We start from the raw sequence: 22862 nt of genomic DNA, 5'->3' as shown, positions 1-22862 counted from the left end.
CTCTCTATAAATCACCTCCCCCACCCCAGGAGGGAGGGGATCAATATACGGCTGATGTCTACATGCTTTTTTTCTGGTTTCTGTTGTTTTTATAAAAGGGTGAATTGACTAATGCAAACCGGTTATTTAATCTACCTTGAGCAAACTTTTAACATGTTAATTTCAAGATATTAAAAAATGGTAAAAAATGTTTTTAAAATTACTAATATTCCTTGTGTTTTAATAATTACTTCTCACTTGTTCAATATCTTGGTTTGCTAAATTGATATGACATCATTGTCATTCTCTCTTGGTGTATGACCTCTGCTTTTCCAAGTGTCTGCTTAGAAATATGTTCTTCTCACACTTTGCCTTGCCATCTTATTTTAAATAAAATTATTTAAGAATCACTTAAATTTTTAAAAAGTGGGTAACCCAAATGGGTTCAAACTTTTGGATCTGCAGACTCTGACTCCTGCAGACACTTCAGAAGTATGATAAATAACTCAGTGAACTGAGACAACCAACGTTGAGTCTAGCGTAGAGTTTCTGTTAGCGAGGTTTTACTGGGAAATCTAATCAACGTGATTGTCTAAAATGGTTCATTCCATGTTCTTAAACCAATCACTGGGCTAATAGGAAGTGAGGCCCGGAGCGTCTATATAAACAGAGACTTCTCAGCTCACGGCACAGGTCGAGATCCAGTCCCAGACTCAAGAAGGCTGAGAGTCAGAGGCTGAGAAGGAGGTAAGTGATGTGTGGGGGTGTCTAAGGGCACTTGGAAACAAGGACAGATAGAGGTTGGTTTCAGAAAGATTGAGGTTTATGTTCATTGTGCATTAGCTCTGAGACCTTGTGAAAGCAGTGGATTGCTCTTGTACCTCAGTATTAACTTTGATTCCTTGTATAACTCATGGTTGACATATACATGGTGTGGTTTATGTTTTAAACCAGGGGTTCTCAACTTCAGCACTATTGACATTTTCGGCCTGTCCTGTGCATTATTCACATGAACTTGCTGATGGAATCTGAATTGTTAAGAGGGAAAAAGATCAGAAAGCATCAGATAATAATCTGTAGGGCGTTTAGCAGTGGCTCCCCTCCCTCTGTGCCCAGGTTGTGACAACCAAAAATGTCTCCAGACATTGCCAGATGTCCTTGGGGCTGGGTAAGAGGACTCCTCGTTGAGAACCGCTGATTTAAGTATCAATGACTACGAACAGTAACAATGTGCCAGGCGTATTATCAGCATCCTCTTATTTTATCCTCAAACAATTTAGGGGTCGGTTTCATCATTCCGCTTTACAAGAAGGATTATCATTCTGGAAGAGTTAAATGATTTGCTCAAGGCACCACAGCTAATTAAAGCTAAAGTGTAAAATTAAAACAACCCTGAGCTGAGCAAGTGTCCCCAAATGGTCTAAAATATGAAAAAAAATCAACCATTAGGAATTTTAGGTAAATATGTTACCTTTAAATGTTTCTGTATGGGGTGCAGTTTTCCCAAAAAGATTTGTAGCCATGTCGTACTATTGCTAAAAAAGCGGTCCTGTATTTTAGTATCCACAGAGTAAATTCAAACCTTTAATGAAGGACCTGATGTCAGCCTACTAATCCAGTAAGGATCAGAGCCGTTTTCTCTAGCTGGGTGCTGGTCCGATGGCTCTCACTGGTACTCAAGTCCCCTCAGAGGTGAAATGCTGAAGCGTGTACCAGATTTTATTTCATTTTATTTTTTTTGCAGGTTGAGGCGATATATATATTTATTTATTTAATTTTATTTTTAAATGACAGTTGACATACAATACTAGTTTCAGGTGTAAAACATAGTGGTTAGACATTTATGTAATTTACTAAGTGATTCCCTAGATTAGTCTAGTACATACCTGACACCATTCATAGTTATTACAATATTATTGACTGTATTCCCTGTATTGTTCTTTACATACCGGTGATGATTTTGCAACTACCAATTTGTGCTTCTTAATCCCATCACCTTTGTCACCCAGCCCTCCAATACCCCTTCCATCTGGTAATCACCAGTTTGTTCTCTGTGTCTATGAGTTTGTTCTGTTTTGTTTATTTTGTTCTTTAGATTCCACATATAAGCGAACTCATGATATTTATTTTTCTCTGTCTGCCTTACTCTACTGAGCACAATATTCTCTAGATTCATCCCTGTTGTTGCAAATGGGAAGATTTCATCTTTTTTCACAGTTGAGTAATATTCCATTGTATATATGTATCACATCTTCATCCAGTCATCTATTGATGGACACTTAGGTTGCTTTCATATCTTGGCTCTGATTTTCTTTTTCTTTTGAGGTTCTGTGGCTTGCTTCAGTGTGAAAGAACCCAAAGTGATTAAAAATTACCAGTCGAATCCCTGCCTTCCCCAGGTTGCCAGTTACATGACACCTCTTTCAATTCCCAGGATTTCAGGCTGTCTTTTCTCACATCTCCATGTATTTTCACATATTTTTCCACCTTGTGAACACAGAAAGCTCTGGGAGCCACCTCCCTACACACACACCTCTCCTAGGGTCTCGTCCTCCTGGCTCTCCCCTGACTTTGCCCAACAACCCCGCCTCCTAATTCTTTCATCAGACCTTCAGGTGGACCCTTACCTGTGGCTAGGAGGGATACTGGGCTGCATTTTTTCATCACTCTTGTACTTGGAATAAAATGGGTCTCTGGAGAATAATAGAAGGTGGCTCTTGCCTTTGGAAGCTAGATTTAGGACCTGTGAAAAACTTTTCTTTTAAAATCTCGCTTCCTGAAAATCTCAGAGTGTTAGATTTTAATCCATTTTCCGGTGTGAGATTACATATATATGATCCATTAATCCAGTAATCCAAGCAGATTAATGAGTTGTCATGGGCAGGGGGGGTGGGGGGAGTGGACAGAGAAGGGGAAGGACTGCTCACTGGGCACATGGTTTTCTTTTGGGGTGATGAAAATTAGGTTCTGAAACTAGAAAGCAGTGAAGGTTGGATTGGACGACATCACAAATGCACTTAGTGGCACGGAACCATACACTTTATAAAAGCTGAAATAGTGAGTTTTATGTTGCACATTTTGCCACAGTAACAAAATATCTGTCCCTCCCCTGGGACAAACAAAGGAAATGTGTTGGAGACAACCTTATGTTAATATTTCCCATGCTATTATACCACATGGATCCCTGGGGTGTAAGTATTTTTCTGTATTTTCCTACAGGATCCTGACTAATGCAGTGATTAAACATGAGCAGTCAAGATCTGTATCTTTTCTTGACAAGAAGCTATAGAAACTGATATGATTGTTAAAATTGATTTTAGGAGCTTCACACTTCACAACCATATTTCACTTCCAGTGAAAGAACACGGTCCCAATTTACGGATGAGAAAACTGGCCTCACCTCTACATTTAGAAATCAGAACCTAGGGGCCATTCAGACATAGAAAGCAGCACATATAGTAAAAATAGGCATCAGAAGAATAACTGGATTAACTTCTATGGTGCTGAAGATAGGACCAGTGGGGGCTGGGCATCCAGTATTAGGGGGAGGGACTTAGAAGGGAAGCAAGCGTGGAGTAAGAAGCTAAATTAATCAGATTCATTCCCTCCTCCCTGTCCCAGACTTCTGAATCCATTATAGAGCAAACGCCTTCAAATCAGTCTCTATTAGACACTGGCTTCAAGAAGTTTGCTCAAAGTTGTATTGGAAAATTTCCCAGTAAATATGGCTACTGACCAGACATTTTTGTGGAGTCATGGGAAACCCCAAGAGTCTGTGCCACTCCAAGATTTCAACATTACTGAAGGGCAAGACTGCAACGCTGAGACTTGGCACGTCACTTTTAGAGCGTTTACCGGCTCAGAAGAATCAGACCCTGTGGAAGACCTGCGGAGGCTCCAAGAGCTCTGCCATCTGTGGCTGAGGCCAGATGTCCACACCAAGGATCAGATTCTGGATAAGCTGGTGATGGAGCAGTTCATGATCTCCATGCCACAGGAGCTCCAGGTCTTAGTCAAAGAAAGTGGCGTAGACAGTTGCAAAGACCTGGAGGACATGCTAAGAAGCAATGCGAAACCCAAGAAATGGGTGAGTAGGACCTTAATGAAGGTACAGCGGGTATGGGGGCCGCGAGGTGGGGTTGGACTAGAAATGGCATAAGGGGTTTATTCAAGATTCGTGGTTCTCGAAAGGGAGTGTCTAACCCTCAGAGGACCCTTGGCCATGTTTAGAGACATTTTTGGCTGTCACAATGGGGAGCAGAGGGAATGCTACTGGTGAGGAAACTGAGGCACAGATGGGATACATCCAAACAGTGACACAGTCTCAGCCTGGGCAATAGGTCTCATGAGTCTACACACTTTACTGTCACCTGTCTTGCCTCTCATGGGGACAGTTGTGTAGGGATATTCTAGAGGTTCAAGGAAAAGGGAGCCTGACACCCGTACTTTGGTAATTAGAGTCTTGAGATGATGCTGAGGGAAAAAGAAGGAGCTGGGATAGAAACTGATATGACTGTTATAACATATCAGTTGATTGTTATCATATCAGTGGGTGTTTGACTAGACCAGAATTTCTCAAACTGGTAGTAGTGATATTTCAGGATGGACCACTCTGTGCTCTGGGGCATCCTGAGCATTGTAGGATGTTAGCAGCATCCCTTGCCTCTCCCAACTAGGTGTCAATGGCAAAACTTGGCTCTTTGCCCAATGTTCCACCAGGTAAAAATGGGCCCTGGACTAGGAAACACTTCCATGGGGACACTTTTCATTATGGTAGTTTGAGTGCCTGCATGCTTTGAAGAAAGAGTCAAGGAAGGGAAAGGGGGAAAAGAAGCAAGAGTCAAGAGAATCTAGGTGGAGATGAAACCTGGTGTAGCACATGGCATATATTTGCTCCAGTCTTGGGGATGTAAGTTCATTTAGAGGTAATTTTGTACATGAACAGGAGGGCACCAAGATAGTTCGATGTGGCAATCCTTTTCCTGTGCACTCTGGTGTGTGGCAGAATCCTTTAGGGGTGAGGTGAGGATGGGAACGATAAGCTTTGGCCACATGGTGGAAAACTTGATGTGAGGAACAGAAAAAGGTTAATCTGGAATAATCATAAAGGCATTCTTAAGACCCGGTTAAGTGAAATGTAAACCCCAAACATTTGAAGCATCTCTTTGGCAAAGTGTTAGATTTTCATCACGCCACATCTTACCTTCCTAGCTCGGGGGTGGACAAAGCATGTATCAGGATGAAACAGCTTGAGCTGATTTTTAGGTGAGGAGGCAGAAAAAATGGGGTAGGTATGCAGGTTGATCAGATATTGTGGCCAGAGTCAAATCAGAGATGTATTGTGACAATTCAAAGGTGAGACCACCTAATCTTGATCTAGGCCAGTAGTTATCCAATGCCAGGGGGTGGGGTGGTTCCACCTCTCCCCCAGGGAGCATCTGGCAATGTTGGGGTTGGGTGGGATGCATACAGGGAGTCTGAAGGCCACATCTCAGTTCTTACCTTGTTTTATTTTCTCCCACAGACCGTAGTCAGTTTACAAGGACAGAAATTTCTTCTGCGAAATTCGGATGTTGTGATGGCTGAAGCTGAGGTCAGTGACACAGATGATGTGACAGACTTGTCCAGAAAGCCTCCATCCTCTGTGAGTAAGACAGAGATACATCCTGAGAACAGCCAGAAGGTCTTCCAAAAGCTGGAGGATGTGCCGAGAATTGATGAAATGTCAAGGGGACAGGTGAGTGTCATGCTCTGATCTCTGAGGACAGGTGGGAAGTACAAGAGAAAGCAGTGGGTATAGCTGCTAGAGTGTCAAAACTGGATCCATTTACCTAGCAATTCTCATGGATACATTAAATCCAGAGACATTTCTGAGCCAGTGTGGACAATAAAGACCTGTCAACCTTTGTCCCTCTATCATTCAAGCTTTTTTTGTGTTAAGGGTGGGGAGAAGGAGATAGTTTCTGTGAAATGGTACCAGGTCAGTTTGCTGCAGGTCAGTGAACTGAAAGCTAATTTTTCTCAAAGGCACCAATGGAATGACAATTGCTCAAAGGACCAATATTCAGAATTCTGTCAATTGTTGAAATTAAAGGAGTCTCTTTGCCTTCTAGAAGACCTTTGTCAATGTCTGGAGATGTATTTGGTTGTCAAAATGGGAGTCAGCTGAGGAATGGTATTGACATTTAGTGAGTGGAGACCAGGAATGCTGTTTGTCACTTTAAAGGCACAGGACAGGCCCCCACAACAAAGATTCTAGCCAAAGTATCAGTAGTGCTGAGTTGGGAGACCTGGGTCTAGTCATTTGGCTCCCACGGTCAGAAGCTGGGGTGACAGGGAGAGGTACATCATTAGGGAACTGAGAGTGAAAACTGTGGTGTATGGACTTGATTTTATGGTTTGGTGGGTACAGATTAATGACAGACTTGGAGAATCAGGTGATGATTATATCAGGGATGATGGGGTAGTCCCAAGGAGGTCTGGGCAAATCTACAAAACTGTTAGGAAAGCTGGCATCTCTGATCAGGGAGATGGCAAGATGGGAAGAGATGAGACAAGCTATAGCTTTCCACTGACACATGTTCGTAATTATACTTGGTTGCCATTGCCAGGGTTGGGGAGTTCTGCCAGAGACTGTTCCTGAAAAAGGTGAACTGGAGGGTCTGAGACCCGCACAGAACTCAGAGGAGGATCCGATGGAAGACAAGGAAGAGATGATGACATCCCCAGAGTCCCGGCCTCTAAAGTGTCCTGGTGAATATGGAAATGGGGACTTCAGGGGGGTTAGCAACTCTTCCTAAGCCGGGTGCCGGGCTGGATTTCCATCACCACCATCTCCTGGGGAGAGCTGGCTCTTAATGCCAGGCCTTCTCCATCACCGACTTTCCAGAGAATCCTGCAGTCTAACCTCTCAAGTTTGTTGGTTGGCGAGAAAGTTCCCAGCCAACACACTGTTAGTTCAGATGTGTTGGATACTATTGTCAAAAACTTTATCAAATGTTCTGTGTTAAACTCTTTCTTCCAGAAGAGTCTGTGAGGGCAGAGGATGGGAAGAACCCCCAAGAAGCAACTTGTATTAAAAATGTGGATGCCGACGTACCTTGCACCCATGGTTCAGAGACAGAGGTTTTGACCCAGAGTTGGAAAGGAAAAGACTCTTGGAGTCCAAGGGATCCCCAAAGAAGAAAACAGGGCAATACCTCCATTCCCCAAGAGGCGCCTCAAGAAGGAGCCATGTCATTGGACACGGAGGAATTCTCCAGACAACTCAGGTCTAACTCAAAGCATTCACCAATCACCATGGGACCATTTGGTCATTCGGTGAGGAAAGAAGCCACGAGACAGACACCATATGAGTGTGGCACATGCAAGAAAAGATTTAATTATGAATCTCAGTTGAACGTTCACCAGAGGACACACACAGGAGACAGACCCTTCAAGTGCATGGTCTGTCTCAAGGGTTTCATGCAGTCCTCAGACCTCCGAGTTCACCAGCGGGTCCACACTGGGGAGAAGCCGTACACCTGTAAAGTCTGCTTCAAACAGTTCACCCACGACTCCACCCTGCGAAGTCACCAGCGGGTCCACACAAATGAGAAACCTTACCAGTGTGAAGTCTGTGACAAACACTTCAACCACAAAGGGAACCTCAATGTCCACCTGCGCACTCACTCGGGGGCAAAGCCCTACCTGTGTCACCAGTGCCACCAGGACTTTCGTCAGCTGGGAACTTTGAAACGGCACCAAAAAACACATTTGAAAGTGACCACTCAAAGATTCTGCCATCAAGCCCAAGTCCCTTCCGCTCAAGAAGGAAATTGATGGTGATTCGTCACCTGTGTTGCAAAAATGATATATGATGTGTGAAGTACTTATACAGTTTCTGGAACACAGTGAGTGTTCTATAAAATGGAATTAGGATTTTTGAATAATTATCTCTCTATTGGTTTTTGTTTTTGTTTCATTATGTCCTATTGTTCTCTTCCTTATAGGTTTTTTTTTTTAATGGTGCTATTCTTCCAATGAATAGCATCATTAGTTGTTTTGATAAATATTTTGTAATTAAACCAAGGCTGCTGGTTGTCCCCTTGTTATCTGTTATTTCATTGTAAAATAGCGTGATCTCAGTAGGGTGATCAGATTAACTGAAGGACACCAGTGAAATCTGAATTTCAAACAAACATTTTTTTAGTACACATATGTTCTGAATTATCCATTTACCTGAAATTCAAATTTCACTGAGCATCTTGTGTTTTTTAAAAAGACATTTTAAGAGCAGTTGTAGTTTCATGGCAAAATTGAACAGAAAGTAGAGATTTCCCATACCTCTCCTGCCCCCCACTGCACAGAGCACCTGCCACAATCAACACCCCACATCAGATGGTGCATTTGTTACAACTGATGAACCTACATGGACATATCCTTGTCACCCAGAGTCCATGGTTTACATTAGGGCTCACTCTTGGTGCTGTGCATTCTGTGGGTTTAGATGAATGTATAATGACATTTATCCACTGTTATAGTGTCACACAGAGTAGTTTCCCTGCTCTAAAAATCCTTTGTTCTTCATCTACTCATTTTTATATTTCCCCCCTGCATTCTCTATTTTTATTTGCTAAATTTGGCAACTTACCCATTTCCACTGTGACTAATGGACAACAGGGCATTTTGAGCCACTAGCTATTGGTTGACCTCAATGTTCCATCAGCACCCCGAGAGCTTTGCTGAACTACAGATGAGGGGCCCCACATTCTGTTTCTGACTTGGTGGCTCTGCGGTGGGGCCTGAGGATCTGGATTTTGAGATGAACAGGGTTTCAGGATGGTTTTCTGAAGTCCATCAGATTCCGGCCCTGTTAGTCACATCGCACACCACTATGCGGCATTTGTCACAACGGATGGCTAATTCAGTATATCGAAGTGAAACAATGGCTGTGCTTTGAGATTTCCTCGGTGTTCACATTGTGTCCCACTGTTCCAGCCACTATTCTCCCGCCAGGACACCACATTGCATTTAGTCATCTTGTCTCCTCAAGACTCCTCTTGGTGACACTTTCTCATATTTCCCTCATTTTTGAGGACCTGAGCATCTGCATTTTAAAAACAAGTTCCAATACTGTTGGTCTGGGGACATGTTGAGAACATTGGAGTGGGTTTAACTCACAGGCAGGGCCCAGCCATCTGTGAAGGTCTGGTGTCTTCCCCTGGTGGCCCATCTACAAAAGTCTTCAGGCCCCTTGGGGAGATGCTTTCGAAGACTTCCTTGAGGCAGGCTCATTGTCCATGATCTGTGTGTGTGGACTGTTTTCACCTCAAAACTGGGCTGTGAGCAATTTGGGGGCTGAGCGGAAACTGGCTCTCCACCTCCATGATTCAGTCCAACTTCCTTCGTGGGACCAAAAAAAATTTTTTTTGATGACACAACCAAGTCATTGATTTTAATCCTAGGGTCTCTGTCATCAATTAACCAGATACAAAGTTTTTTGTTTTTTTTTATAGCCCCACTTTCCAATTTGTGTGCCTGTTGAAATCACATGAAAAGTTAGAAAAGCAAAACCGAACAAAAACACCCATGCCGGGCCACACCAAGAGAGGAGAGTTAGATTGGTCTGGGGTATGGCCCAGTCTTGGGGGATTGACCCTAGTGTGGGCTGACTTTGCCAGATCAGGGTTTTCTTGTCATCAATTGTGGTAACTGTAGTGATTGCTATGTGACTTGTCACTCAGAGTCTCTACTCTCTCATTGAAACCAGTGAGTTCATTCCAGTGGCTCAAACACCCACCTCCATGCCCAGCCTACAGAGGCTGGATGCTGCTGTGTGTCCAGAGTGGTCTGCTCCTTGCACCACTGTGTCCCCCATGCCTCAGACCCTCTTGGAGAGCATAGCTAGGGTTCAGGAGGAGGATGAGTGGGGTCACGTATGACCAACCATTTGATCACTCCTGCTTCTCCGACCCGCTGCATCCAAACATCTAGGCTGCTTGCCGGGAATTGAAGCCATCAGGCCCTAAACCCAACCTGCTGAATCAGAGACCCTGGTTGTGGGTCCAGCACACTGCTCTAACTAGCCCTCTAGAATTAGACTGTTTTCATGCTAAGATTCGCAGACCACCACCTTTCATTCTTCACTGTAGATGTGGTATCACCTAGGAAAGGTTTTGCGTGGTTTAGTTTTATTTTGAAATAATTATAGCTTCACAGGAGGTTGCGACTATAGTCCAGGGAGGTCTCAAGTCTATTAAACATATGCCTGCAAAGGGCACAAAATCGGGACGTTTAAATATCTAAAGGGGACACGGCATGAGACCTCAGGTGGACAGACCTGTTTTTATTTCTTCCCATCCCATTCTCTCCTTAACCCTCCATTCGGGCTAGCAAAGTGAGATCTCACGGTGAGAAATTATCTTGTGTATTGGCATTTGTGGGTGCCAGGCCCAGCTGGTCCAAGGTCTGGCTGGTCCAAGGTCTGGATGTTATCTAGGATCCCGGCTAGGAATAGGACCTGGATTTAGACTGTTACATTAGTGTAGTAGGACGCCTGAGTCTAAAATATGTAAACATGCTTCAGCTTATTGAATCATGCATGTGTGTCTGAATGCCACTATTATACTCTGCTATGTATGGAGCCATGCAGGCCCTTGAAGAGCAGAAGGGGAGCACAAGAAGGGGAGCAGGAAAAATGAGAGCAATACTGCGCTCCCCGCAATAGAACTGTACTTCTAGAAACAGAAGTGCACTCCACACAATAAAATTGGTGCCTGCCATTTCATTCTCATGTCAACCCCTCATACATTCTTTCAACTGGACGTCTCATCACCTAAACCTTCTCTTCTCGATCAGCTCAGTGCTTACAGCATTCAAGAAAAAAGTTCCAACAGGTAGGGCTTCAAGGTCTGAGGAGCAAACAATTAGAAAAACCAGGGCTGCAGTGTTTTTTTGCCAGTTCAGGTTTTTCACAGAACAAGGTGACTGTCTAAGCTGGGCCACTAGTAGCTTACACATCTTGGTTATTTGGAACATTTTAAATGGTAAAACAGTAACCATTGATTTTAGAACTCGTTCGTATAGTTATTATTGCAATGTCCGCTAAGTGGCAGCAAAGGTCTTTGAATAGATGTTGCTAGCCAGTTCTGCCACCAACGTTTAAAATACGCAAAGCTACCAGATTCTGGGAAACATGGTGGAGTGAGAGATGTCCTCAGATCTCTCCCCTTGAAGCAACAATAAGCTGAACATCTAAAACTCAAGAAAAAACACCTAAACCACACCAGCACGTCTGAGCGTGGGATCTGCGTGCATAAGAACTACCACAGGTCAGAACCCCAGATGTCAGGAGGTGGACTGGGAGAAATAAAGAAGCTGCCTCTCACAGCCTCCGGAGCTCCCTGCAAGAGGAGGGGGAGGGGAGAAGGTGTGGCGACTTCCTGAACTGCCATGCCTGGCAGTGCTGTGAGTTCCGCGCAGCTGACGGCAGGACCTAGTAATCAGGGCAGAAAGCAGAGAAGTGGGACGGGACCGCAGAGAAACAACAGTTGATTTTTACTGGCCACGGTTGCAAATCTAAGGCTGAGCCGCAGCACCCAACTCCCAACCCAGAGGGCCCCTCTGCACATACCCTCCGAGAGTGATCACCACGGAGCCCTGGGGGAATCTGAATGCTGCTGAGACTGTCGCTGACACTGACAAGGACTGAAACAAAAGGTAATGAGCGTGATATCTACAAGAAAATAAAAGAGGCATTATTTAGGCTTTATATAAAGCAGGGATCCAAAAGGTTTAGACACCACCTACTGGAAACAAAAAGAAAAGCACCTTTTTTGCAGCAGGTTAAAGAGAGACCTTTATATAATAAATCTTTCTGGAAAAACTGAATACACTTTCATTAATGCCCAGGCAGAGAAATAGTTCATTAAACACCATGAACAACCAAGGTTACAAGCCACCTCAGAAAGAGAAAAATCTCCGGAAAATAAGCTTACAGACAAAGAAATATGCAACGTAAATGACAGAGAATTCAGGACAGTACTTCTGAAAAAACTCAGTGAGTTCCAAAACAAATCATATCAACAATTTCAGGAATTGAAAAAACAACTAGATGAGCAGAGTAAGGAGACTGAAACCCTCAAAAAGAACAGAATAGATCTAGAGATAAATAAAGCACACTGCAAGAGTTGAAAAATGAAATAGCAAGCTTGGGAAATAGAGTAGACCAAATGAAGGAAATGATCAGTGATATCAAAGACAGAAATCTAGAAATAAATCAGAAGGAAGAAGAGAGAAACCAAAGAATGAAAAATAATGAAAGAGAAATTCAAGAACTAGCTGATACCATCAGGAGAGGAAACATAAGAATAATGGGCATTATTGAAGACAAAGAAAAGGAGCAGGGACTAGAAAGCATTTGCAGACAAATAGTTGACAAAATTTCCCAAATCTAAGGAATGAGCTGGAGCTTGGAATTCAAGAAGTCAACAGAACACTCAATTATCTAACCCAAAAAGGCCTTCACCAAGACACATTGTATTAAATTTATCAAAAATCAACAACAAAGATAGAATTCTCAGGGCAGCCAGGGAGAAGAAATGGTAGCTTTAAAGGAAATTCCATTAGATTATCCTCAGACTTCTGTAGCTCAAACCTTATAAGGCAAAAAAAAAAAAAAAAAAAAAAAAGGAATTAAATATTTAAACTATTAAGTGAAAAGAACTACCAGCCTAGAATAATGTATCCAGCTAAGCTCTCCTTTAGATATGAAGGAGAAATTAAGACCTTTCCAGACATACAAAAATTGAGGAAATTCTCCACTATGAGGCCTGCACTACAAGAAATATTGAAAGGGGTCAGCTCACCAAAAACAAAATGACCAAAAAAACCAAACAAGCCCATAATTAGGTATAAAGTGACTATCAGGCAAATAGAAGCAGAGGAGTGCAACCCTTACTAAGAACAGGCATTATAAGCTTAAATAATAAGAGAATTGCTACAGAAAGATAGTAATGAACGTTCAGCTTACACAGGGACAAATTGAGATAACAATGACTGAAAAGAGGAGGATTCAAAGATCCAGATTCGCAAAGGAGAATGGAGATAAGGCACACACAGAAGAAAATGGATGACTGTATATATATAACTATCTTTTTCATATTCGTAATGGTAACCACACACCAAAGATTCAGAACAGAAGTATATAGCATAAAAAAAAAACAAGAAGAACCAGAGGGAAAACTCACAAAAGCTAATCAATATAAAGAAAACAGAAACACAAGGACAAGGAAGCAATGGAAATACCAAGCTACCAGAAAGCAAAAGATAAAATGGCTATAAGAAGACCTCATATTTCAATAATCACGCTAAATGTAGATGGACTGAACTCACCAATAATAAGGCACGAAGTTTCAGAAAGGGTCAAAAAACAAAACCCAACCATATGCTGCCTCCAGGAGACACATCTCAGCTCCAAAGACAAATATAGACTCAAAGTGTAAGGATGGAAAAATGATATTTCAAGAAAATGGCATTCAGAGAAAAGCAGGAGTAGTGGTACTAATATTAGATGAAATAAACTTCAAAATAAAAAAGGTAAAGAAAGATACTGATGGACAGTTCATAATGATAAAAGGAATCACACACCAAGAAGACATAACACTTATAAATATCTATGTTCCCAATCAGGGAGCCCTGAAATATGTAAAGCAATTACTAATAGAACTAAAGGGAAAAACAGACCAAAACACTATGGTAGTAGGGGACCTAAAACCCCATTGTCAGATATGGACAGATCATCCAAACAGAAAATCAATAAGGAAATAACATCCTTAAATGACACATTAGACCAACTAGACATAATTGACATTTACAGAGCCTTTCATCCCCAAACAGCTGCTTATACATTCTCCTCTAGTGTACATGGAACATTCTCAAGGATTGACCACATATTGGGACACAGATATAGCCTCGACAAATATAAGAGGGTTGAAATCATACCAACCACATTCTCTGATCATAATGCTTTAAAGCTGGAGATCAACTGCAAAAAGAAATCGGGAAGAACCACAAATACATGGAACCACAAATACATGCTACTGAAAAATAACTGGGTCAGGGCAGAAATAAAAAGAGAGATCAAGAGATACATACAAACAAATGATAATGATAGTACAACATATTTAAACTTTTGGGACATGGCAAAAGTGTTCATAAGAGGAAAGTTCATATCATTACAGGCCTATCTCCAAAAACAAGAATGAATTCTAATAAACAACCTGATGCTTCAACTTAAAAAACTAGAAAAGGAAGAACAAATGAGGCCTAAAGTCAGCAGAAGGAAAGAAATAATCAAAATTAGAGCAGGAATAAATAAAATTGAAAACAAAACAAAACAAAATAGAAAAAATAAATACAACAAAGAACTGGTTTTTTGAGAAGGTTAATAAAATTGACAAACCCCTGGCTAGACTCACTAAAGGAAAAAGAAAAAGGACACAAATAAACAAAATCAGGGGGAAAGAGGGGAAATTATGACAGACATGGCAGAAATACAAAGGATCATGCAAGAATACTATGAAAAAGTATACAATAACAAATTTAATAACCTAGAAGAAATGGACCAGTACTTACAAAAATACAGTCTTCCTAGACTGAATCAAGAAGATCTGGAAAATCTAAATAGACCAGTCAGCAGTAAGGAAATTGAAATAATCATCAAAAATCTACCAAAAAGTAAAAGTCCAGGACCAGATGTCTTCACCAGTGAATTCTACCAAACATTCAAAGAAAATTTAATACCTATTCTCCTCAAACTCTTTAAAAAAATCAAAGAGGAGGCAATACTTCTCAACTTATTTTATGAGGCCAATATTACACTGTTACCAAACCTGGTAAAGATAACACACAAAAAAGAAAACTACAGACCAGTATCTCTCATGAACACAGATGCAAAAATCCTAAATAAGATACTAGAGAACCGAATACAGCAACATATTAAAAAGATTATGCACCACGATCAAGTGGGCTTCATCCCAGGGGCACAGGGATGTTTCAGCATATGCAAATCATGTGATGATTTAATGTGATGCACCATATAAACCAATTAAAAAATAAGAATCATATGATCATATCAATAGATGTAGAAAAAGCCTTCAACAAGATATAGCATCCATTTATGATTAAAACACTTAACAAATTTGGTATAGAAGGAAAGTACCTTAACATAATAAAGGCTATATATGACAAACTCTCAGCCAATATTATACTTAATGGTGAAAACTAAAAACCTTGTCTCTAAGATCAGGAACAAGGCAAGGCCGTCCACTATCGCCACTGTTATTCAATATAACATTGGAGGTCCTAGTGAGTGCAATCAGACAGACAAGATATAAAAGGCATTCAAATAGGAAATGAAGAAGTCAAACTGTCACTATTTGCAGATGACATGATTCTCTATATAGAAAACCCTAAAGATTCCACAAGAACACTACTAGAAACAATAAGTAAATACAGTAAAGTTTCTGGATACAAAATCAATGTTCAAAAATCTATAGCGTTCTTATACTCTAATAATGAAATGTCAGAAAAAGAAGTAGAAAAAATGATTCCTTTTGCCATTACAAAAAGAATAAAATACCTAGGAATAAATTTAACGAAACATGTGAAGGACCTATATAATAAAAACTACAAGACGCTATGAAAAGAAATCGAAGAAGATACGAAGAAACGGAAAGATATTCTGTGTTCTTGGATTGGAAGAATCAACATAATTAAAATGACCATATTACCTAAATCATTATACAGATTTAATACAATCCTTATCAAAATCCCATTGAAAAATTTTAAAGAAACAAAACAAAAATCATCAGATTTGTATGGAAGCACAAAAGACCCTAAATTGCCAAAGTCATCCTGAGAAAAAAGAACGAGGCTGGAGGCATCACTTTGCCTAAATTCAAATTATACTACAAAGTGACAGTAATCAAAACAGCATGGTATTGGCAGCAAAACAGACACACAGACCGGTGGAACAGAATAGAGAGTCCAGAAGTAAACCCATATTTATGTGAGCAAATAATTTTTGACAAAAAAGCCAAAAACATACAGTGGACAAAGGAAAAACTCTTTAATAAATGGTGCTGGGAAAACTGGAAAGCCATCTGCAAAAGAATGAAACTAGACTGTTGTCTATTACCACACACCAAAATTAACTCAAAATGGATTAAGGACCTGAATATTAGACCTGAAACAATAAAATGCATAGAAGAAAACACAGGAACTAAACTCATGGACCTTGGCCTTAAGGAGGATTTTGTGAATTTGACCTCAAAGGCAAGGGAAGTAAAAGCAAAGATAAATGAATGGAACTACATCAAATTAAAAAGCTTCTTCTCAGCAAACAAACAAACAAACAAAAAACAAAAAACCATAAACAAGGTAAAGAGACAACCATCCAAATGGGAAAATATATTTGCAAGCAACACCTCCGATAAGGGCCTAATATCCAAAATATATGAAGAACTAATACTACTCAATAACAACAAAAAACCAAACGATCCATTCAAAAAATGGGCAGAAGACCTGAACAGACACTTCTGCCTAGAGGACATACAATGGCCAACAAATATATGAAAAGATGATCAACATCGCTGGCTATTGGAGAAAAGCAAATCAAAACCACAAAGAGATATCATCTCACACCTGTTAGAATAGCTATAATCAACAGGATAAGTAATAACAAATGTTAGAGAGGATGTGGAGCAAAAGGAACCCTCATACACTGCTGGTGAGACTGCAAACTGGTACAGCTGTTAAGGGTGGAAAATTTTCAAATGAGCAAACTAGCTAAGTCAGCTACAGGGAAGAAATATCTTTAAATATCAGAAGTTGTCCTACTTGCTTGTGTGTGGTTTAGGAAGTGTATTGTATAAAATATGTAGATGGCCAATGTCTGCTTCTGTAATCCATTTACTTGTTAATTAAGGGTGTTGTTCTGGGCAAAGATATGCTAAAAGCCAACTTCCACTTCTGTAATCTGCTAGCTTGTTCAGGGGACCACCAGGATGTGGTCTTGAGCTTTATCAGCTGCCTGCTCTGAAAGCTCGGGGCTGATCTCCTCTAGCCCTGCGTGGTAGAGAGTCAGTCGCCAGCCAGCTAATAAAGGCTCATAATTAATCTCAATTGGCTCTGTGGGTCTCAGAATCATTCACGCCATAACACAGCCAGAATGGAAAACAGTATGGAGGTTCCTCAAAAAACTAAGAATTGATCTACCATATGATCCAGCAATCCCTCTACTTGGTTTTACCCCAAAGACTCGAAAACCCATATCTAAAAAGATATTTGCACACCGACATTCATAGCAGCATTATTTACAGTGGCCAGGACATGGAAGCAACCAAAGTGTCCTACGATAGATGATTGGCTAAAGAAGCTGTGGTACACATATACAATGGAATATTACTCAGCCATAAGAAGAGATGAAATACTGCCATTTGTGATAACATGAATGGACATTGAGATATTCATGCTAAGCGAAATAAGCCAGACAGAAAAAGTTGAAAATCACATGATATCACTTATATGTGGGATATAAACCTAAAAGCAACAAATGAACAGGACAAACAAACAGAGTCTCGCGGAAATGGACAATGGACTAGTGATTATCAGAGGGTAGAGTGTGGGGAAGGAGAAGGGAGGTAGATGATGTAATGGAGGTCAAGTACAGGAGGGTAAGGGGAGGGTGAAGTGAGTAAAGGGGATCAAATATATGGTTGCTGAAGGAAACTGGACTTTGGGTGGTAAACACACACTAGAATATGTAGATGTCAAATTATAATGTGCATCTGAAAATTATATAATTGTATTAACCAATGTTACCCCAATAAACTTAATAACTTAACTGGGCCATTACTTTTTGTTACTTTTTGTTGTCCTTGGCTGTTGGAGTTTTTTATATATTCTGAATATTAACCCTTTGAAGGTTGCCTTTTCATGCTGTGGATTATGTCTCCTTGATGCCAAAAAAGGCAACTTTTTACAAATATATTTTTTACAATTTTATTTAGATATAATAAAGATAGTCAATTGCACATACTATCAGTTTATGATTTAATGTGTTTTGACGTCCGTGCAGACCTGTGAAAACATGATCCCAATCAAGATAAGAATTTCCATTGTCCTCTGAGGTTTCCTTGTGAGCCTGTGTGATGCACCCCTCCCTCCCGCCCAGGTGAACACTAGTCTGCTTTACAGCATCATAGGTTAGTTTGCATTTTTTAGAATTTAAAAAAAAGGAATCACACAGTAAGCGTGTGTGCTCTTTGGGTGTGGTTTCTTTCGCTGAGAGTTTCAGTTTTGTGAATTCAGCCCTAGTATCCCCATTTTCAAGAATTCATGCATTTTATTCGTGAGTGTTATTCCATTGTGTAGACACAACATTCTTTCTCTTTACAAATGTTAATGGCACTTGAATTGTAAAATGTGACTTTTTATTATGCACAAAATTCTCCTGTATATATGGTCATGTTTTTATACTCTCTATTTGCTTCTGTTATCTGTTTAATTAGGTAGTGCTGCTCCAATAACACACTGTATTAATCACTGTAGTTTTATAAGCATCTTTAGCATTATTGTTTTTTTTTATTTTATCGTTTGTGTGCGCACGTGCACTTACTCTTCCATGTGAACCTCAGAAACTAAATTCCATTTAAAATCCCATTTTGGCTACTTTAGAAACCTTGTAAGTGGAATCATACAGTATTTGTCCTTTTGTAATTGACTTATTTCCCTGAGCATAATGTCCTCAAGGTCCACTCACGTTGTACCATGTGTCAGTATTTCCTTCCCTTGGAATATGTCTTTTATTACATTTTTTTTTTTTTTATAGCTACATCCCCAGGTGCTGGCACAGTACCCAGAATATGTCATCAGCCCATGAATATTTGCTGAAGGAGTGGAAGGATGACACAGTGGTACATCATAGAATGAAGGTATGTCATCACTGAAAAAATAAGGTATTTCTTAATCTACTGCTCTGGGAAAATGTCCATAACAATAGATAACTGAAAAGAAGCAGGTTACCTAACCATAGTCACGCTATGGCTCATTTGCATATTCTGTACTGGTGTGTGCAGATGTATGCATTCGTGCATATGTCTAAAAGAGCTACACCATGCTGGGAACGGGGCTGCCATCGGAATTGCTGCCATTGTTGGAAACAGTACAGATACTTGCATTTTTTGTTACAAAGCTTGTTGGTGACTATTTAGTTAGTAAACAAACATACTGGGTTGTATCTAGTCTAGATTGCAAGAATGGAGACACTGAGCCCGTGTGGTCAACAGGTCACTGAGAACCTGGGGCGGGGAGGGGAGAGGAGAAATGAGTGAAGTGACAGCTGGAGGGAACTTTGCTGGTGACCGCAGAGACTCAGAAACCTGCCAGCAGCTCCTGGCATCAGACACATAGAAAAAAACAAAACAGCCTCAGTGTTCACAGGTGGATTCTGCCTGATCATTGGCCCCTTGTGGCTCTCCTCCTGCTATTTCAGACTTTGAATTTTCCTCAAATGGGTTCAGATTAATTTATTCCCAAACTTCCCTTGCCTGTAGCTAAGGTTTTCCCCCTTCGGTGTCTGCCACCCCCTCCCATGTGTTTTTCCTGACAGCTCCAAGATGGGTTGAATAATTATCCTAATTGTTCTAATTATACAACCCAGCAGGAAAATGAAGAACAGTATCACCTACTGTCAGGGTCCCTGTGAGTATTGTTAAGGAGATTTTAATGAGTCCCAGAGCATGCAGCTCAGCTTGTGCCCGTTGAGGTGCTAAATTGGCATCAGAAAGTTCACTCGTTGATATAGAAAACTTTTTGTCAATTGCCAGTCTCCAGAGTGGACTGCTTCATTTCAATGCTTGCTGTAAAATAGCAAGTTTTTGATCATAAAGTTAATATCCATAAATTAATTGGATACATTTGGAAAAAAAAGAAAAAAGATCACAGAGAACATATAAATTGTCTATAATCTTATCGCGTAGACAAGCAGTTTGAATGTTTCATGTGTGTCCTTCTGATATTTTTCCTATGTGTGCATGTGTATATACATTTATAGACACATAGGTACATTATATATAAATGTATCTATATATACAACTCCATTTATGTGTATATAGACTAAATAAATATGCACATATACACAGGTGTTATACATATACATATACTTAAAATGCAGAACAATTGGGGGGGACATTGAAGAGATTCAAGCACAGGAGTGACATGATTAGAATTTCCTTTAAAAAACCCAGCAGGACAGTCAATGTAGGGACAGATGGCCCTGGTGGCATACACCAAGGGTTGGCCACCCAGGAAGTCCTGGTATGTGATGACTAACACCCTGAGTCAGGCAGTGGACAGAGAAAGGGAAAAGTCTGAGAAAAGTTCAAGAAGTGGGATGGGCAGGTGTGTAAGCATCTATGTACAGATGAGGATAAAGAAAAGCAAATGGGTGGCTTTGGGGAACCCCCTCCAAAGGGAAACCAAAGGGGAAGAGTGGGGCTGAAGAGGGACTTAAGTGAGAAGGTCTATGGGTTGTCTAGAGACACGTGTGGGGTCTATGGGATGCCTGGGTTTGGGGCTCTGGAGGGGACACCCACCTCAGCCATCATCCCAGGAGGGTGTCAGGGTCAGAGACCAGAGAAAGGAGAAATGGGACCTGGACAACCCTGGGGGTGGCTGAGGCGGGACAGGGCATATGAACGGGGAGAAAGGAGAAATGCGAGGGGCATGAATACTTCAGAATTCCTGGAAGCAGGTGGCCCCTCGGGGTAGGGGCAGCTAGAGATGCACCCAAGGCTGAACTTCATGTTCCCAAGAGAAATTATGGGGAGGATATGGAACACTTGTTCTTGAAACATGGGCTCTGCAGTCCCTTCAGTACCAGACAGATCACTGATGTGCAGAAAACAGACGCCCACCATCGCCTGGCTAGAGAGCTGGCCGCCTCCACACTGTCTGTCCCCTATGACCACTGCCCAACCTTAGACAAAGGTCCGGGGGGCTCTGTAAGCCTCCGGCGGTGCCATCCCTTGGGTATTCTAGAGGTGTGGTGTTGGACAATCAACCCTACCATTCTCAGCCACGTGACCCTCTCTACTTAACTCTCTTTGCAGCAATGACCAGACCTGAGATGGCACCACTATCTTTGGCTGATATCATAATTTTCCTATGGTAGGATATAAACTCCTGAGGGTTAGAAGAAGTATATCCCAACTCCGGGACTATGTGGCTCCAAGATGTGCTTCACTTCTGTGGTTCTCTCTTAAGCATCAGGCCACCAACTAGGGAGATGACCAGGTGGGCTGAGAGGTAGCTTAGAGAAGTGGCTTCCAGCAGGGCTGTCCAACAGGGAAGCCACCAGCAGCTGGAGCCATTTAGATTTAAAAGAGTTAAAATGAAAAGAAATTAATGCCACATTTTCTCAGTTGTGTTAACCTCATTTCAAGTGCTCAGTAGCCACATGTGGCCACCGCATTCGGCACGCAGATATGGGGTGACTCCATCACTGCAGAAAGATCTACTGGACAGGGTTGGTTTAGAGTACACACTGGATGTTTCACCTCAAACCACAGGTCTGCCAAATCCCAGCTGTGTGATTTGTGTTGACCTTATACTTTCTGGGTCTCAGTGTCCTCATTTATCAAACAAGGCCCATAATGGTTCCCACCTTTAACGTGTCAGAAGTTACTAGACACAAGCCACTTAGAACAGTGCCTAGCATGGAGTCGGCACCATAAAAAGTATTAGCTATTGCTGCGATGGCTCTGTTTTTACCCCTCAAGAAACCGAGGACCAAAAAACTGGAAATAATTTGTGTAAGTCCATAGAGCCAGGAGGTGTGGGAACTGAGGTTTCATCCTGTACTATTCTAATTTCACAGTCTGGCTCATTCCCAGGAGGGATATTGTGAATCCCTTATGGGCAAATCTCCTAACTTCCTTGCTCCCTCGTCTGTGTAGTGGTGGGGGCGGGGACGATGAGAGACCAGTGAGCCCCCATCCAGGATGAGTGTGAAGAAGGTGATCACTGGGGAACCAACCAGAGGAAATGGCTTGTCAATTGCAGGACCTACTCAGGAACTTGGCCCTCCCAGAAAGTGAGGAAAAGGAAGCCAGTTTGCCCGGGTCAGGGGAGCATTGATGTAGCTGCTCAAGTCATATCTGCTGAGGTTGTGGCCACCTGTGTCGGGGCTGCTCTGAGGGGCTCATGGCCTCTGGGGCAGCGACAGTGTTCCAAGATGGAACTATTGTCATTAACTCCCCATGGAGCCTGGGGGATTGTTGCTGCTGGTTTAATTTTTAAATTTGGTTCATTTTAATATGTGCAGTCATTGTGCTCGCACTTTTTTGTGGTAATACGGACTGCTATTTTATTGTCCTTTTCAGAGCCTTTTATGTATTTTTCCACACTTCAAATTTTTTTTAAATGGAGATAATATTTACCTGACGTGAAAGTCAACATTTTAAAGTGGCATTTCGTTCAGTGTTGGGCAACCACCCCCTCTGTCTGGTTCCAGAACATTATCATCACCCCAAAAGGAGACCCCATTCGCATTAAGCAGTCATGTCCTCTCCTCCCTCTGCACCCCTCCCTCCCCCAGGAACCACCAATCTACTTTCTGTTTCTGTAGATTTACCTATTCTAGATGTTTCGCATAAATGCGACCATAGACTATTGTCTTTCACATCTGGCTGCTTCCACTTAGCACCATGTGTCCCTGGCTCATTCATGTCATAGCATGTGTCAGTGCTCCCTTTCTTTTTGTGGCTGATTAATACCCCAGTATATGGCTAGACCATGTTTCATTTATCTGTTCAGCCATCGGTGGACACTTGGGTCAC

The 22862-nt window shown here is 41.5% G+C and overlaps 1 protein-coding gene across 1 annotated transcript; it reads left to right on the top strand.

The window, feature by feature from the left end:
• The first annotated feature begins 707 nt into the window (after positions 1 to 707).
• Positions 708 to 7826, top strand: LOC120617052 (zinc finger and SCAN domain-containing protein 5B-like). The gene is made up of 5 exons (XM_039880641.1): positions 708 to 726; positions 3601 to 4066; positions 5504 to 5716; positions 6591 to 6732; positions 7004 to 7826. The coding sequence occupies exons 2-5, from the start codon at positions 3704 to 3706 to the stop codon at positions 7798 to 7800; spliced, it is 1515 nt and encodes a 504-aa protein (XP_039736575.1). The 5' UTR covers positions 708 to 726; positions 3601 to 3703; the 3' UTR covers positions 7801 to 7826.
• The last annotated feature ends 15036 nt before the right edge of the window (positions 7827 to 22862 follow it).

The sequence above is a fragment of the Pteropus medius genome, unplaced genomic scaffold (genome assembly GCF_902729225.1).
Source record: "Pteropus medius unplaced genomic scaffold, Ma_sr-lr_union100, whole genome shotgun sequence".
NCBI lineage: Eukaryota > Metazoa > Chordata > Mammalia > Chiroptera > Pteropodidae > Pteropus > Pteropus medius.
Note: the sequence above shows the minus strand (reverse complement) of the source record. Positions and strands in the feature narration are given on the sequence as shown.

Excerpts from the sequence above, each read along its gene's own strand:
- LOC120617052 (XM_039880641.1), top strand. The coding sequence starts at position 3,704 with ATGGCTACTGACCAGACATTTTTGTGGAGTCATGGGAAACCCCAAGAG. Across the intron at positions 4,067-5,503 it reads ATGCGAAACCCAAGAAATGG|ACCGTAGTCAGTTTACAAGG; the intron begins GTGAGTAGGACC and ends TTTCTCCCACAG. Across the intron at positions 5,717-6,590 it reads ATGAAATGTCAAGGGGACAG|GGTTGGGGAGTTCTGCCAGA; the intron begins GTGAGTGTCATG and ends TGCCATTGCCAG.